At 43.2% G+C, this 15,087-nt stretch overlaps 2 protein-coding genes across 2 annotated transcripts in view; both read right to left on the reverse strand.

Annotated features, from left to right (window-relative positions):
- Positions 1–15,087, reverse strand: part of LOC124532690 (ubiquitin carboxyl-terminal hydrolase 32) — a 41,204-nt gene that overhangs the window by 4,265 nt on the left and 21,852 nt on the right. The window contains exons 5-20 of the mRNA XM_047107716.1: positions 6,391–6,674; positions 5,383–5,539; positions 4,980–5,162; positions 4,589–4,890; positions 4,434–4,518; positions 4,199–4,320; positions 3,855–4,057; positions 3,637–3,775; positions 3,424–3,549; positions 3,067–3,285; positions 2,631–2,820; positions 2,249–2,363; positions 2,026–2,171; positions 1,479–1,678; positions 304–503; positions 41–232 (exon numbers count right to left, since the gene is read on the reverse strand). Of these exons, the coding sequence (XP_046963672.1) occupies positions 41–232; positions 304–503; positions 1,479–1,678; positions 2,026–2,171; positions 2,249–2,363; positions 2,631–2,820; positions 3,067–3,285; positions 3,424–3,549; positions 3,637–3,775; positions 3,855–4,057; positions 4,199–4,320; positions 4,434–4,518; positions 4,589–4,890; positions 4,980–5,162; positions 5,383–5,539; positions 6,391–6,674 (2,863 nt within the window). The remainder of the gene's footprint in view (positions 1–40; positions 233–303; positions 504–1,478; positions 1,679–2,025; positions 2,172–2,248; positions 2,364–2,630; positions 2,821–3,066; positions 3,286–3,423; positions 3,550–3,636; positions 3,776–3,854; positions 4,058–4,198; positions 4,321–4,433; positions 4,519–4,588; positions 4,891–4,979; positions 5,163–5,382; positions 5,540–6,390; positions 6,675–15,087) is intronic.
- Positions 7,931–9,444, reverse strand: LOC124532689. The gene is made up of 2 exons (XM_047107714.1): positions 8,432–9,444; positions 7,931–7,983 (listed from the first exon to the last, which is right to left on the reverse strand). The coding sequence occupies exons 1-2, from the start codon at positions 9,312–9,314 to the stop codon at positions 7,937–7,939; spliced, it is 930 nt and encodes a 309-aa protein (XP_046963670.1). The 5' UTR covers positions 9,315–9,444; the 3' UTR covers positions 7,931–7,936.

The raw sequence follows: 15,087 nt of genomic DNA on the forward strand, positions 1-15,087 counted from the left end.
CCGGCGGGGCGGCGGGGGGCGGGCGGCGCGCGGTACTCACCAGTCGGTGGCGTGGTTGGCGGTGGCGGCGGGCGCGCGCTTGGTGAGCAGGCGCGCCAGCTGCGCCCACACGCGCGCGTACAGCTCGCGGCCCGACGCGCCGGGGCTCGCGCGCACCAGCAGCGGCACGCCGAACAGCGCCACGCGCGACCGCTGCCACGGCACGAAGTACGCGTCCACGCCCACCTGCTTCCTGCGACACCGAGACGGACGGCGGTCAGACGGGCGCGACGGGGCCAAGGGCGCGGGGCGGGCGGGACTCGCCTGTGCACGGCGACGAGGTAGCGCACGTCGGCCGGCGCGGCGGAGGAGGCGGCGGGCGAGGCGGGCGAGGCGGACGAGGCGGCGGGCGAGGCGGGGCGGCGCGGGCGGGGCGCGAGGGAGCGCGCGCTGGGCGAGGGCGAGGGCGGCGCGTGCGCGCGGGGCAGCGTGTGGCGCGCCAGCAGCGCCTCGGAGCGGGAGCGCTGCGCGAGCGGGGGGGTCAGACGGGCTGCGATATGCACGTTAACGCGCCGGCATGGCGCCGGTGCTGCGTCGCCGATGTTTGTATACAAATGTGAAATTTTGAATTACCTCATTGTATATTATAATTAAAAATCTCGCTACTAAATTCATATTACATGAACAACAAAAAAGTAAGTTAAGTATTTTCAACAAACCGTAAAATGCAAGTCATCAAAAATAAAGCAAAACACTATAAAACATTTTAAATCTGTGGGAAGCTCGCTAAATTACTATTTACAGATGCACAAAATATTTACATAATAAATGTAAATTCCATTACCATACGCTTTTTACAATGCACACAACTAGCCACGTTTACAAAATTTTGAAAACAATCGTCAATAAATATAAAACGCTGTTAATAGATTATTACATTCCTTTGAACAGATTGTTTTCAAAAATTCTTTAAAAAAAAAAACTAATCTGCTTCTATGTGTTGACTTTAAACATTATAACTTTATTTTGATTTAAAGGTTCATGCGATTTCGGATAGCACTTTGTTTTAGTTATAATATTTAAAAGACATTGTGCATTGAGCGGTACGTGGATGTGTTGAGTTCAATGATGTAAGTAAATGTAAAACAAAATACATATTTTCAGAAAAAATCTATTCAAAGTACCTTTAAGCTTGTATTGTTTAGTCTAGTTGACTGTATCTCACCTGAACTATTTATTAAACCTATTTTTTTTTTAATAATTAATTAATAATTATTTTTTCCAACATCAGTTTTCATCTAAATCTGTATAAAAGAATACTTCATCATTATTTAGAAAAAATAATTTGCAAAAACGAAATAAAAAAGTTAATATTTACTATTTTTGTCACAACGTTAACTTATTTGAAAAATATTAAAAAAAAACTAATAAATTTGAATAAAATCAATGTGTGTCGTCGGTGTGTAGTGTACGCGTGCGTTGAGTGTGCGCGCGCTAACCTTGAAGCAGAAGAGTGCGGGCATGCAGAGCGAGGAGGAGGCGCGCGCGTGCGCCACACTCACCTCGCCGCGACCCGCCTCCGCCTCCGCTTCCGCCTCCGCGTCCGCTTCCAGCTCGGCCTCCGCTTCGCTGCCCGCCGTGCCGTCCGCTTCGCCCTCCGTCACGCCAGAGTCGGTCTCGTCTAAATCTATTCCGAAATCTGTAATTGAAACAGTGACGCGAGTGTTTATATTGAGTTTAGCGAGTTTATGTTTGATAGCACACCTTGGGAATGAAACGATCGCCTCCTGGCTATTTCTAATCATATACTACTATGTACCTTATAAATTTGACAAAAAAAAAAATAACAGAAAAAAAAGACCCGCTGAGTTTCTTTCGCCGGTTCTTCTCAGGTCAGGGTGTTCCTTTTTCCGAACCGGTGGTAGTGTTTATTTGACAATCAATAAGTAAGTGTAATGCTTTTATATTGAATAAAGGAATTTGAGTTTGAGTTTGAGTTTAACGATCAAGGCCATGTGTCAGGGCGGCTCAAGTGAGGCCACTGACCGCGGTCCAGCGAGTCTGCGTCGCTGTCGTCGTCGGCGGGCGGCAGCTCGTAGGCGTAGAGGTCGTGCGCGGTCCCGCCGCTCACCTTGTCCGCGTCGCGCAGCACGCGGCCCAGCAGCGCGCCCGACAACTCCGCCAGCAACATTCTGCGGACACCAGACATTCGCTCAGCATCGATTTCCGTCTCGGTTATTCGTAAGTATAAGTTGTAAGATAAACTCACGATTCCGGAGGTAATCCGCAAAGTTCCGATAAATTTTTCTTAAGGTCTAAGTACGTTCCTTCCGAGTTCACCCTCACGCCATACTTGACCGGAACTGATCCGTCCAGTAGTATGACTGAAATTTGAAACAAATGATAATTAAAAGGAATCTGCTATGGTGTCAATAAATTTATTGAATGAAGCGGAAGGTTTATATGCATATTTTAGTAGAGTAAAAGTCAATAATTTCTATTTTCCTAACTGGAAATGAGAAAAATATATATTTTTTTAGGTTTGTTCATTAATCTTAAAGTCTGTGGGCCCTTATTGTACCCCAGTGGAGTCGGGAAGGTTAACTATTATATAATATTCAAGACGTTAGATCATCTATCGAAGCGAATACCTCTGACGGTGACTCGCACGTAGGACTCCATGGGGAGCGGCAGGCTGAGCATGTTGAAGGTGTCAAAACGCACGGATTCGTGTCCGCACGCACTGCAGCGCACCTTGGACTTGAGTTGCCCGTAGAACAGCTCCGTCATGATGGATTGGTTGCGCTCCGTGAACGCCGCCCACGCCTCCGCCGCCAGAACCTGCGCCGCGTACGAGACCACTCATTATTATATTTCATCAAACTCAAGGGGATGTGCATCGCGTGTCGCAACGCGGCGCGACACAGCGTAATGTAATAATAAATTAGAAATTTAAGAGAAATTAAAAATAGAATAATATCATGCTTTTGAATGCAATTTGAAAAAATAAACACAATAAATTACTGTAAATAAAAGCAATAGACAGAAATAATATATTGATAAAAAAAAAAAAAAACGCGGCGCGACCTGGTCGGGGCGCGTGTCGCAGTCGGGCGCGGGCGCGGGCGGCGCGCGCGGCGCGGGCGGCGCGGCGGCGCGGTTGAGGTCCTCGTGCAGCGCGTCCAGCAGCCACGCCAGCAGCTCCTGCGCGTCGTGCTGCCCGCCGCCCGCCAGCGCGCGCGCGTGCCGCGACACGCACCAGCGCACGCGCAGCGGCGCCACCGAGCGCGCGCTGCACGACCACACCTGCAACCGCAGCCTCTGCCGTTATCTCACTGGACGCGTGCTGAGCGATGGACCGCTCCGTAAGCGATTTATTGAATTGAATTATTTTCCGTATTAGGCCTTTTAAATCTTCGGATATATTTATACATTAAACATTACCTCCTTGCAAAGCTCGCCGAAGCGCATGGCGAGCATGCCCTTAGTCCCGAGCGGGTTGGTCGTATTCACCTCGTACAGGTGCATGCCCGAGTTGAAGTACTGCGTTAGCGGACTAGTGTTCCAAACCTGGAAAAGGATCGATTAGGTGAGGAGTCAGTGATAGTTCAACAATTATTTACTACTTCGGCTGATAAACGAGTGTGTTGTACTCACGCTCTGCAGCGCGGCGTTCATGTAGCAGGTGTTGCCCAGGTTGTGCAGGCCCGTGGCGCCCGCCATCTGCGGCGCCGTGAGCGTTTCGCGGCGCTCGACCCAGCGCGCCGCGCCCACGCCGCCGGCCGCCGCGCTGGCGCTGCGACAGAGCACAGGGGTGAGGGCGCGCGGCGCGGGGGCGTGACGCTACGTGACGCCCCGCGGCGGCGCGTGCGTACCCGAGCGCGCCGATCTCCTCGGGCCACGTGAGGTCCGCGTTGCGCAGCTCGAGCAGCAGGCGCGCGCGCTCGTCGAGGCGCAGCGCGGCCAGCGACGGCCGCTCGTCGTCCAGCAGCAGCGCGGCGCCGCCGGCCGCGCCCAGCGCCCACAGCCGCACGTCCTCGCGCGCCAGCCCCAGCGCGCCGCACAGGAACTCCGTCACCTTGACGATTGCGATGCATATTTTATAAAATTTCAATTTTATAATCTTAGACGCAGACGGTCAACGAAGTATTCCATCAGTGTAGGAAGGTTTACTTTTTTTATTCGAGTGACATTTTATTTAAAACGACGTCGTTCTCACCTGCTTGACGGTGGCGAGTCTCGAGAAGGCCGCCGTGTACGCCAGCTGACGCTCGGGCGGCGCCGGCGCGTACAGTGCGCTCGGGCTCGTGCCCGTACCCAGTGCGCTCAGCGGACTATTTCCTGCAAAACGGTTTTAATATGACTAATACGAATGATGTTTACTCAACAACATTAGCATCTTTGCAACTGAATACTGCATCACATCACTACATTTAATATAATTGAAATCTCACTCTGTGTACTGGGAACGTGACGGAGGATCTTCAGCTGCAAAGGGTAGAGCTCCAGCTCCACGTCCGAATTCGGCGGCCGTATGACCTGCGGACGAGAGGGTCGTGAGTGCGGGCGGGCGACCGAGGGCGGGCCAGGTAGGCGCGCCGGGGCCTACCTGTCGCGGCAGCGGGTCGGGCGCGCCATACCACAGCGCCAGCGCGCGCCACAGCGCGTCGGGCACGAGCTCGAAGTCGCGGTGCTGCGCCAGCGTGGCGTCGCGCCGCAGGTGGCCGCCCTCGCCCGTCAGCGTGCGCACGCCGCCGCCGCCCGCCGCCGGCGCCGCCAGCAGGCGCGAGTTGTCGACGGGCCCGGGGTGCGGCGGCGCCCGCGCCCCCGCGCCCGCGCTCACTCCGCTGCTGCCGCCCGCGCTGCCCAGCGACACGCTCTCGGCGCGCCACAGGAGGGAACCCATGGACTCTGTCGTTTCAATTTCAACGTGATCATTAACTTCGGCTCGACAGAACTATGTATAGAACTATGTATGTAAGGCGCGGTTACGCGGTTACCGGTGGAGTTAGTGGTGAAGCTGTCGTCGCACACGAGCTCGTCGAGGCGCGGTGCGCGGCAGCAGGAGTGTGGCGGGGCGGATGCGTAGAGCAGCCAAGCGCTCCACCAGTCGGCCGCCACCAGGTACCAGAACTGTCCGACGGCCAGCCCGCGACACGTCTCGCGTCGCAACCAACTCAGTACTGCCAAAAAACAGACAAATCCGATCAGACAATTTTCTTTAATTTGAATGCTGTGGCCCGCTGCTACTACCGATTCATAGTGTTTCGATTGACTTTTTTGTTACGATTTTTTCACCGCCCGTTCTTCACCATCTTCTCGTAACCTGTTGATGTCCATTTATAACAAATACACATACATAGTGACTTTCTTGCGATACAACGGGTAATATCGATAACTCACCGACATCTCGCTCGCGATGCCTGCACTGCGGTCGCAGGCCGAGCACCACGTGACACACGTCGAACAGCAGCTCGAGGAAGGGCGCCACCAGCGACTCCGCGCTCTCCACCGCCCAGATGAGGAACTCCTCGGCGCGCAGCGCACGCTCCGTCGATACCTTGTACGAAACTCCTTATAAAACAACAACAACAACAACAACAACAACAGCAGCAGCCTGTAAATTCCCACTGCTGGGCTAAAGGCCTCCTCTCCCTTTGAGGAGAAGGTTTGGAACATATTCCACCACGCTGTTCCAATGCGGGTTGGTGGAATACACATGTGGCAGAATTTCTATGTCACATGCAGGTTTCCTCACGATGTTTTCCTTCACCGCTGAGCACGAGATGAATTATAAAGACAAATTAAGCACATGAATCAGCGGTGCTTGCTTGGGTTTGAACCCGCAATCATCGGTTAAGATGCACGCGTTCTAACCACTGGGCCATCTCTGCTCATAAAATATCACCTTATAAAACATCGCCTTAAACGGATGACCGATGACCGCTATCCAGTCAGATATTTATTTTTTATCTTATTCGCATTTAGTGTCATTATTATTGTGGGATAATTATCATGTGTCGGACTTGGTGAAGCTCAGTCCGTAGCTTAGAAGAAGTTGAAATACGTGTGTAAGAGAATAAGTGCTCACTATAAATCTATTGTCCTTCAAGTTTGGTACTCTTTTAGATAATTTACTTAAAGTCATACATATTCATTGTTAAAAATAACATATAATAAAACTCGGAATGTTTACGACATTCTATTTATGATAAAGAGTAACCAAACTTATATATAATTTAGATACAGATTACGAGAATTTGAGTAATAAAACAAAAGTACCAGCATTATATTACACGGATAATTTTTATGCAAATACTTGAGTACTTAAAGACTATTTACTTAAACGAACAATGAATCATACTTACACAAACTAAAATAATATTTTCCATAACGATGTAGGAAACCTACCTCACTCAACATCACGATGTCTTCACCGCCCGTTGGTCCGAGATGAAAGACAGGCTTACCGCCTTCATCTGGTACCACGACCAGTTTGTCCCTGAGGTTGAGCAATATGACATCGGGATCGAAACCTTTGTCGGTATCGGGCTCCGCGTCGGAGGGCGTGGAGGACCGCGAGCCCTGGTTCTTTAGGGCCTCATTGGCGACTGTGCACAGTATCTCCACCATATCGTTTAGTTCCTTCTTGTTCAAAATCCCATCTCTATCCATGTCGAAAATCTTGAAACAGACTGTAAAGAAAGAACGAAAATAATCATAATATAAAAAAACAAAATTTATATCTGCTAACGATTTGGAAAATACATTCCGAGGAAAATAATCAGTCAGAAAATAAGTAGCTAATTTTTAAGAATTGAAATAGAATTCATTTCATTAAATGCAACAATTTATCTTAAACAAAGTCAATCAATACCAAAAGTCCATCAATAATGCACCGTATTATCGTTTCCCCGATAGTGCCTGATAGCCAAAGCAATTACTAAATACGGACTCGGAATACACAATGAACTGTATCTCGGAGTTTGCGAGACACTTATTAATAAAAATTGATCTTATGAGTTTGTTGCATTGAATTTGTATGAGCATAGCGTCAAATCAATTCTATTATTCAATATAGAAGCGTTTCACGTAGTTATTGAATGCCAAATTAAACATTATCACCAGTTTGGGAAAGAAAATACCATAACCTGAAAACCAGCGAAAGAAATTGGGTAACTTATGTTACTGTTGAGCACACCATCCTATAGTTGTAAGAACAGAAGAGCCCTATGGTTTTTTTACCCCATTTCAAGGAAATTCTAATATTCCTATTTATTCCTCCAAATGAGACTAAAGTTAATGCTAGGAACAATAATAATCCTAGGGGTAAAAATTGGAACATGTGCCTTTTCACATCGTTTGGCGGATCGTAAACCATTGAAATATTGACGCTTCTGGTTTTGCATCATACCTTTGTAACAATTTTATTAAATTGATGCCAAATTCTCTTTTATTTAACAAATCAATGCGGGACGGACAGATATGGATCATATGTCTTGTAAAGGTAAATAAAAGTAAGGTTTGAACTGTTGCCCTCTGACTATCAGTAACGCCCAATCAATGAAAGCAAGATCAACGATGTATGTCTACTACTATTACTTTTGAATACACTGATTTAATAAAGTAATCTTTAATTAAGGTCCATGTGTTCCACTATTCCATTAACCAGACCATTTTTAGTTAAACAAAATACAAACAAAATGCCGTTCAAAGACATATGCCATTAGTTTTATAAGTAAATTAACATAAAGCATATTAATAACTTCAATATTAATGGAATTCATGTATTCAATGTAGAGTTAAAAAAATTAATTAAAAAAAAAAGTAATAATTTTTTTTTTTTTTTTGTGGCTTTTATTTGTGCCAAAGAGGCACAGATTATTTCGCCAATGTCACGTGCGATGGAGAAGACACGATGGAGATTGATCGGTTCGGTCGAGATTACATGCTCAAATTAATTTTGAAGGCATAATAGCACTAGACGAATTGGAGACCCATAACCTAAAACAACACAACAATAATAATTACATAAAAAGTAAATAAAATAAGGCAACTACTATTAAAATGCATAACAACAATCACAAAATAATTTACAACTTAATCTTATTACGTTCAATATATTTACATAGAAATTTACAAAATGGACTAAACACAAACATTAACAAACATTCAACGTTAATAGGGCGAGGGACTTTAGGAGGGAGAACGTCATATATAGGATGAATGAGATTGGGGCAGGAGAACAATATATGGGATAAGGAACCTTCGTCTAGACCACATTCACACAAAGAGTGATCTCTAACTTTAATTTTAGGCAGATGTATGGGAGTACATGCATGACCAAGGCGAATACGAGAGATAGTTGTGGTGACCCAACGATTAGCTTGCCTGTGAAGAGAAAACCAAGGTCGCCTTGGAATGTCTGGTTGGAGAGAAGCATAAAATTTACCCTTCGATTTTGATGATGCTTTCCAAAGAGAGTTCCAGGATTTATCAAGGTGAGTTTTCGCTAGAGCACACAAGTCCTGAGTAGAATTATTAAAATGCTTAGTTAGACCAGATGATATAGCAGATCTAGCGAACGAGTCTGCAGTGTCATTGCCTGTTATACCAGAGTGGCTTGGAATCCAGACTAGTAATATTTCCAACCCTTTTTGATGGCAGGCAAGCAAAGCTTCCCTGATCTTAAGAATGATAAAAAATCTTCGCCTGCTACGAAACGGATTTTCCCTAATTGCGAGCAGGCAGCTCAAAGAGTCTGTCAGAATTACAGTCTGTCTTAAGTCATGTGAATGGGCAAATAGGATTGCTTCCAGAATAGCAATCGCTTCACCAGAAAAAATTGATGTTTCAGGAGGGGATTTAAATTGGAGGATAATTTTGAATTTAGGTATCCAACAGGCTGAACCGACACAGCTATCAGGGGATATTTTAGAGGAATCAGTAAATATCTGGAGGTGGTTTGACCAGTTTTGATGAAAAATTCTTTGAAACTTAACATTTGTATCAGGGGCTCCTTTGATTAGACCAAGGTCTGTGACAATTGGAGGATTATAGACAAGAGCTCTAAATGGAGTGGAAAAAAGAGGATTAAGATTGAATCTTAATATAGGATGAGGGAGTTTTGTAAATTTTAAAAAACTGTCTAATAGCAAGGATTTACTATTAGGGCGATCGCATAGTTGGGACAGTATGTTTAAACGGGACCAGAGAGGGTGAGAGGACAGCTGTAATGATTTTACCACAAAGCGGTCGCATAAAAATTGTCTTCTCAGTTGAAGTGGAGGATCAACACATTCAACTTGCAGGGCGTTAGTAGGAGAAGACTTCATAGCTCCTATAATTATTCTAAGGCATTTATGTTGGATTTTATTGAGTTTATCGGATGCAGATTTATTAAATGGGTCTAAAACAAATAGTCCATAGTCCAAATGACTACGAACTATTGCATTGTACAGTAGTTTGAGAGAGTATGGGTGAGCTCCCCACCAGACACCTGAGACTGCTCTGAGGACGTTAATGCCTTTTTCACACTTTTTGATAATATGCTCAGAGTGACAAATTCCGTTCAGCTTGTTATCGAGTATGATGCCTAAGAATTTCGCCTTATTGACAAAGTTGATACGCTGATCCCCACAAAACAGATCAAAGATGGGGATTAACCTTTTTCGTGTAAAAGCAACTGCCTGAGTCTTATCTACTGATAAAGATAAGCCATGGTCAGAGAGCCATAGGTCAAGATAATGCAAAGCAGAGTTTAATTGCAATGTTAAGTTTTGGACTGAAGGAGATCTAAGATATAATACAATGTCATCAGCATATTGAAGAATGTTACAAAAGTTATTAACAGACAGCTCGAGATCGTGAGTATAAATGCTATAAAGCAGAGGGCTGAGGACTGAGCCTTGCGGGAGACCTTTCCAGACTAATCGGGGGGGCAGAATACAATTTTGGTATTTAACAGAAATTGATCTGCAGAAAAGCAGATTACATATGAAATGAGTCATCCTCGGAGGGATACTCAGCTGTTGCAGTTTTTGCCTGAGTACCGGAAGAAGAACATTATCATATGCAGAAGTAATATCTAGAAAAACACCCACAAGGTACTCTCCGTTAGAAAAGGCTATTCGAATGCCTGTCGTAAGAATGCTGAGACTATCAAGAGTGCTCAAACCCTTTCGAAAGCCAAATTGAGAGGGCGAGAGAATATTCCTGCTTTCCATTATCCATTCCAAGCGGTTTTTCAGGAGATGTTCAGTTACTTTTACTAATGTAGATGATAAAGCAATGGGTCTATAAGAACTTGGGTCCAAAGGGCATTTTCCTGGTTTGAGGATGGGGATAATAATTTGGGACTTCCAAGATTCCGGGACGATTCCTGCTGAGAAAAAAGCATTAATTAAATTCAAATAGACGCATTTAGCTTTATCACTAAGGTTAATTATGAAAGAGTAGGGCACGCCATCTTCCCCTGGCGACGAGTCCTTAAGTCCCTTTAGGGCTGTATGGAGTTCTGCGAGAGTAAAGGGGCTATCCATATCTTCTAATGCGGATGTTGGTTGCAACATTAAAAAGCTATCCTTGTCTGGGACAAAGGGGGGTGCAAGCTTAGCAGCAAAATCATTAAGCCATATGGAGGGATTATTGGCATTTGGATTTTCTGAGTTGAGGGAACGACGAAATTTCTTAAGATTTGTCCAAACTGTTTGAGGTGGAGACCGGGGACTGAGAGATTCACAGAAGTTGGTCCAACCCTGCTTTTTCTTTTTTGAAAACAGTCTTTTAATTTTGGCATCAATACGCTGATATTTGATGAAATTTTGTGGAGTCATAGAGACTGTGTATGACTCTTCGGCTTCAGATCTCTGTTGGACCATGACCTTACATTCCTCATCCCACCAAGGAGGGGAAAGCAAAGTCTTTTTATTTGTATTTTTTATAGAAAAATGGGCATCAGCAGAGGACTTGATCGCATTAAGAAAAAGTTCGTAGCAGGCAACGACATTCTCATCATTCACAAAATCAGGGAGAAAGTCCAACATGGCATCAACCGAGTTAGCGAATGCTAACCAATTAGCGTTGTTGAGTCTATATTTTAAGAGTGGGCATGATTTGATGAGTGTGAAGGATCTGTTATTAAGTGAAAGAAGGATAGGGAAATGGTCACTTCCAAATGACGATGGGAGGATATTCCAAGAGATTTGTGAGGATAGGGAGGGAGATGATAGGGTTAGATCAACAGCGGAACGAGGATTCTGATTTGGGTAAACTCTACGAGTCGGCGAGCCATCGTTAAGAATGCATAAATTTACATCCTCAGCAATGTCCACCAACAAGGGAGCAAATCCATCACAGTAATAGGAGCCCCATAATGTATGGTGGGAGTTAAAATCTCCCATAACAAGAATGGGGCATGGAAGGGCAGAGAAAATGGAGAGTAATTCAGGAGCAAGAGAAGGATTAGGATGAGGAATGTAAAGTGATAAAAAAGAAATATTGAAGGCCTTTATAGCCACGGCATTGATATGCTGGCTAAAAGGAGGAAGAGGAATTTGGGAGAAGGGGACAGAGTGCCTGATCAGGATGGCACAACCTGCATACCCGTCATTTCTGTCATCCCTAAAACAGGAAAAACCCGGAATCCGAAAACGGGAACCGGGGATCAACCATGTCTCAGAGAGGGCAACAATGACAGGTTTATGAGAATTAATAAGAGAGAGGAGGTCAGGTTTCTTATGACGGACACTCTTACAGTTCCATTGAAGGAATCTGATTGGGGCCATTTTTAAATATATTAAAGAGTTGAGTTAAATCATTGGCAACGTTGGACGGTAGAGGAATTTCATTACATGTACTTAGGATGCTTAGGAGAGTTTTAATTAATAATTCTAGTAAGTTGGGATTGTTATTAGGAGGGGAGGGGTTACCAACATTCAGAGCACAACCATTTGGAGACGAGGAGGGGCAATTACCAACTATAGCTTGGTGGGCATGTTTATCATAACCCTTTCCTAGAGGAACTCTAGGGGGAGGAGAACGGAAGACGGTCTGTTTATATGATCTATTAGGAGGAGGGGTGGATTTAGACTGAAGGCTAGAGGGACAACTAGGGCTTGGCGGAGTGTACACAGGAGAGGAGAACATTTCTTTTGCAATCTCAGCGTAGGATCTGCGGACGTTTGGGAAGCGAGAGGCTGCCTCCATGTAAGAGATGTTATCCTGCGACATAACAATTTTTATTGATTGCTGCCGTGAGTACTCTGGACAATCTTTATCAGTGGCAAAGTGTTTACCAGAACAGTGAAGGCATGTAGAGTTTTCCTTATTAACCTCACACAAGTCACCTGTATGAGATTTTGAGCATTTAAAACATCTGGGTGTGGATCTACACTGTGTCTTGATGTGGCCATAACGACAACAGTTCAAGCAAATGATGGTAGGAAGATTGTAGGTTTCAACCGGGAGAGAGGTATGATAGGAATAAATTTTATTAGGCAGGATTTGGCCCTTAAAAGTTATAACTACAGACTGAGTTGGGATCCAGGTCACAACTCCTTCATTGACATTTTTTCGATTCAATCGTCTCAGTTTCATAATTTCACCACAACCATGAGGAAGCTCGACAGACTCTAGAAGGTCCTCCATAGACCAATCAACTGGTACACCCTTCACAAGACCCATTCTGGTAACATTGTAAGTTGGTAATGTTGCTTTGTACTTACAAAGTTCCAAGATAGGGTTATTTAAAAAGTTATTCGCTGCTTGAGCTGAAGAAAATTGTACCTCTATTCTGTTCCGGCCAACATTTTTTACCCCATCATTAACAATGGAGCCAATTTTATGTTTATGCAAGAATTGACCGAATTTGATTGCACGAATTGAGTTTCCTGCAGCTGGGTCAGCAACTTCACGTGAGACATGAACTATGAATGGGCCCTTATCGTCATTAGCGTAACTTTTAGGGCCATCAGTAAAGGCGGGATTGACATATACAGTCTGGATGGAAGGATTTGCGGTAGTGGGATGGGTGACTGTCTTCTTAGAGGAGGAATCGGGTGAAACGGAGGATTTATCCCCAGAACGTTTCCGAGCGGAAGATTTCGAACCGTCAATAACAGTTTCCAAACCCCCAGGATCGGGAGGTTCAGGAGGAGGGTCGACATCCATTTTTAAACTACTTACTTTAACTTACTAACTAATATATGTTAACTATAAAAGAAAATTAACACTTACCGAAACCGAATAATGTTAGTAAAACCCAGAAACCATATAAATTAACTATTTGCACTAAAAAATTATTGAAAGAACAACACAAAATGATTTTAATAACACAGATATCTCACTAACACGTGTGTCAACCAAAGCTAACGCAAGCGAAAACTCAAAAAGTAATAATGTTCGCATAAATCTAATAACGACATTCATACATCAAATAAAATACCTATTACCTACGTTTTTCTAATAAAACGTGTTAATAGCTTTATCTCTATCATGAAGTACATATATTTTATCTGTGATTATTAAACGCTGTTGACATTACATTTTTTTTTACATTCTTATTTCAAACTTAACAGTTATGTTCAAATGTACAGTTACCGAAACAAACGTAAACGGAAAGGGCCGGATATCCGTTGTTTTTGTCGCTTGTATAATCTATATTATGCAAATATAATGAATTAATTACTGTGTCAATGGGAAACGATCGATCAATTTTAATGATTGCTCGGTTTAATAGGCGACGAAAATAGATATTAACTTTACTAATCGAATAAATCGGAATAAAATATCCGCTAAAGAATGAATTGCTTCAAACGATGTTATCATATCAACGTTAATTAAAACATGGATAGTTCGTAAAATACTTCAAATAATGGCAACATTAGTTTAATTAATTAATTTCCTAAAGTGTCAGATGTTTAGACAGGGCCAACGATAGAAAGCTCTCGAACGTTCTAAGCTTCTTTGGAAGCATTACAGGCGGAATATTTCATTGGTTTTGACATGAATCAAATTAAGGGATGAAATGTTTATAATCAATTTATTGTCCGATGATTCACGTGATTTCACTATCGTGGAAAAGAGCGATATTAACATTAAAAATTCAAAGGCATCAACAACAAAATTATAATCGTGATAAGTATAACATTTTCATTTAGAATATATAAATTTAATGAGTATCAAATTAATAATAATTTTAATTACAAATAGTAACATTTGAGAATCTGATTTTCTTGCCTGTTCTGTTCAAATCTGTTTAAATCTACATTTGAAAAGAACAGGCAATTTTTGATTTTGAATGTAGATTTACATTCCGAATCAGCTAAAGCTTTAAATTCAATTTAATACTGGAAAATGACTACTTGAATAAGCTATATTAACATGTTGAAAATCTTGATAGAATATTTTTTGTCCTTTTTTCTTAATCGCGATAAAACAATCAATGACACAGCTTCAAACAAATACGTATGACACATCGTCCTCGTTAGAATATTATATTCGACAATCGTCACTATCTGTGGATTAATTTACATCGTATTGAATCGGGAGCAGATATAGCTCAGATAAGTTATCGAACTTGCGTACTTTGAGATATATTTTGCAAAATAATCATTATTGAATTGTTTGTTTAAGCAAATTTTTACTTATAGTATTTATATTAGTAGTTAAGCACTGGTGTTTATGTAAGTCACTATGAGTAGGCACCCATCATACTCCTTTTCAAGTGGTAAAGGATAATTAATATATCTTTCAATGACAACATCAATGAGCAGAGGTGACCACTTATTTCAGTTAAACAGTTGCCAGTCTTGCAACCTATGCTAGACACATTAAATGATTTAATACAGTGCACATTTATAATCTACTAGGTGTGCATGCGACTTCGTGCTCGTTAGAATTTTACAATAAAGTTATTGTTATAGTCTAAGTATAGTAAATCCTTGTTTCATCTGCCATCTGCCTGTAAAAGTCCCGTCAAAATCGGTCTAGCCAGAACAAACAGACAGACAAAAATCTAAATTAATCGAAGTTAATTTTGTTTATGTATGCAATTTTATTATATGTATAGATGAGTAGTTTCTACTCTGTATTATAGATTGTGTATTC

Source organism: Vanessa cardui, chromosome 10, assembly GCF_905220365.1.
Source record: "Vanessa cardui chromosome 10, ilVanCard2.1, whole genome shotgun sequence".
NCBI classification, from domain to species: domain Eukaryota; kingdom Metazoa; phylum Arthropoda; class Insecta; order Lepidoptera; family Nymphalidae; genus Vanessa; species Vanessa cardui.

Coding starts and splice junctions, on each gene's coding strand:
- LOC124532689 (XM_047107714.1), bottom strand. CDS start 9,314: ATGAAGTCTTCTCCTACTAACGCCCTGCAAGTTGAATGTGTTGATCCT. Junction 7,984..8,431: donor AGCATCATCAAAATCGAAGG/GTAAATTTTATG, acceptor GTGTTGTTTTAG/GTTATGGGTCTCCAATTCGT.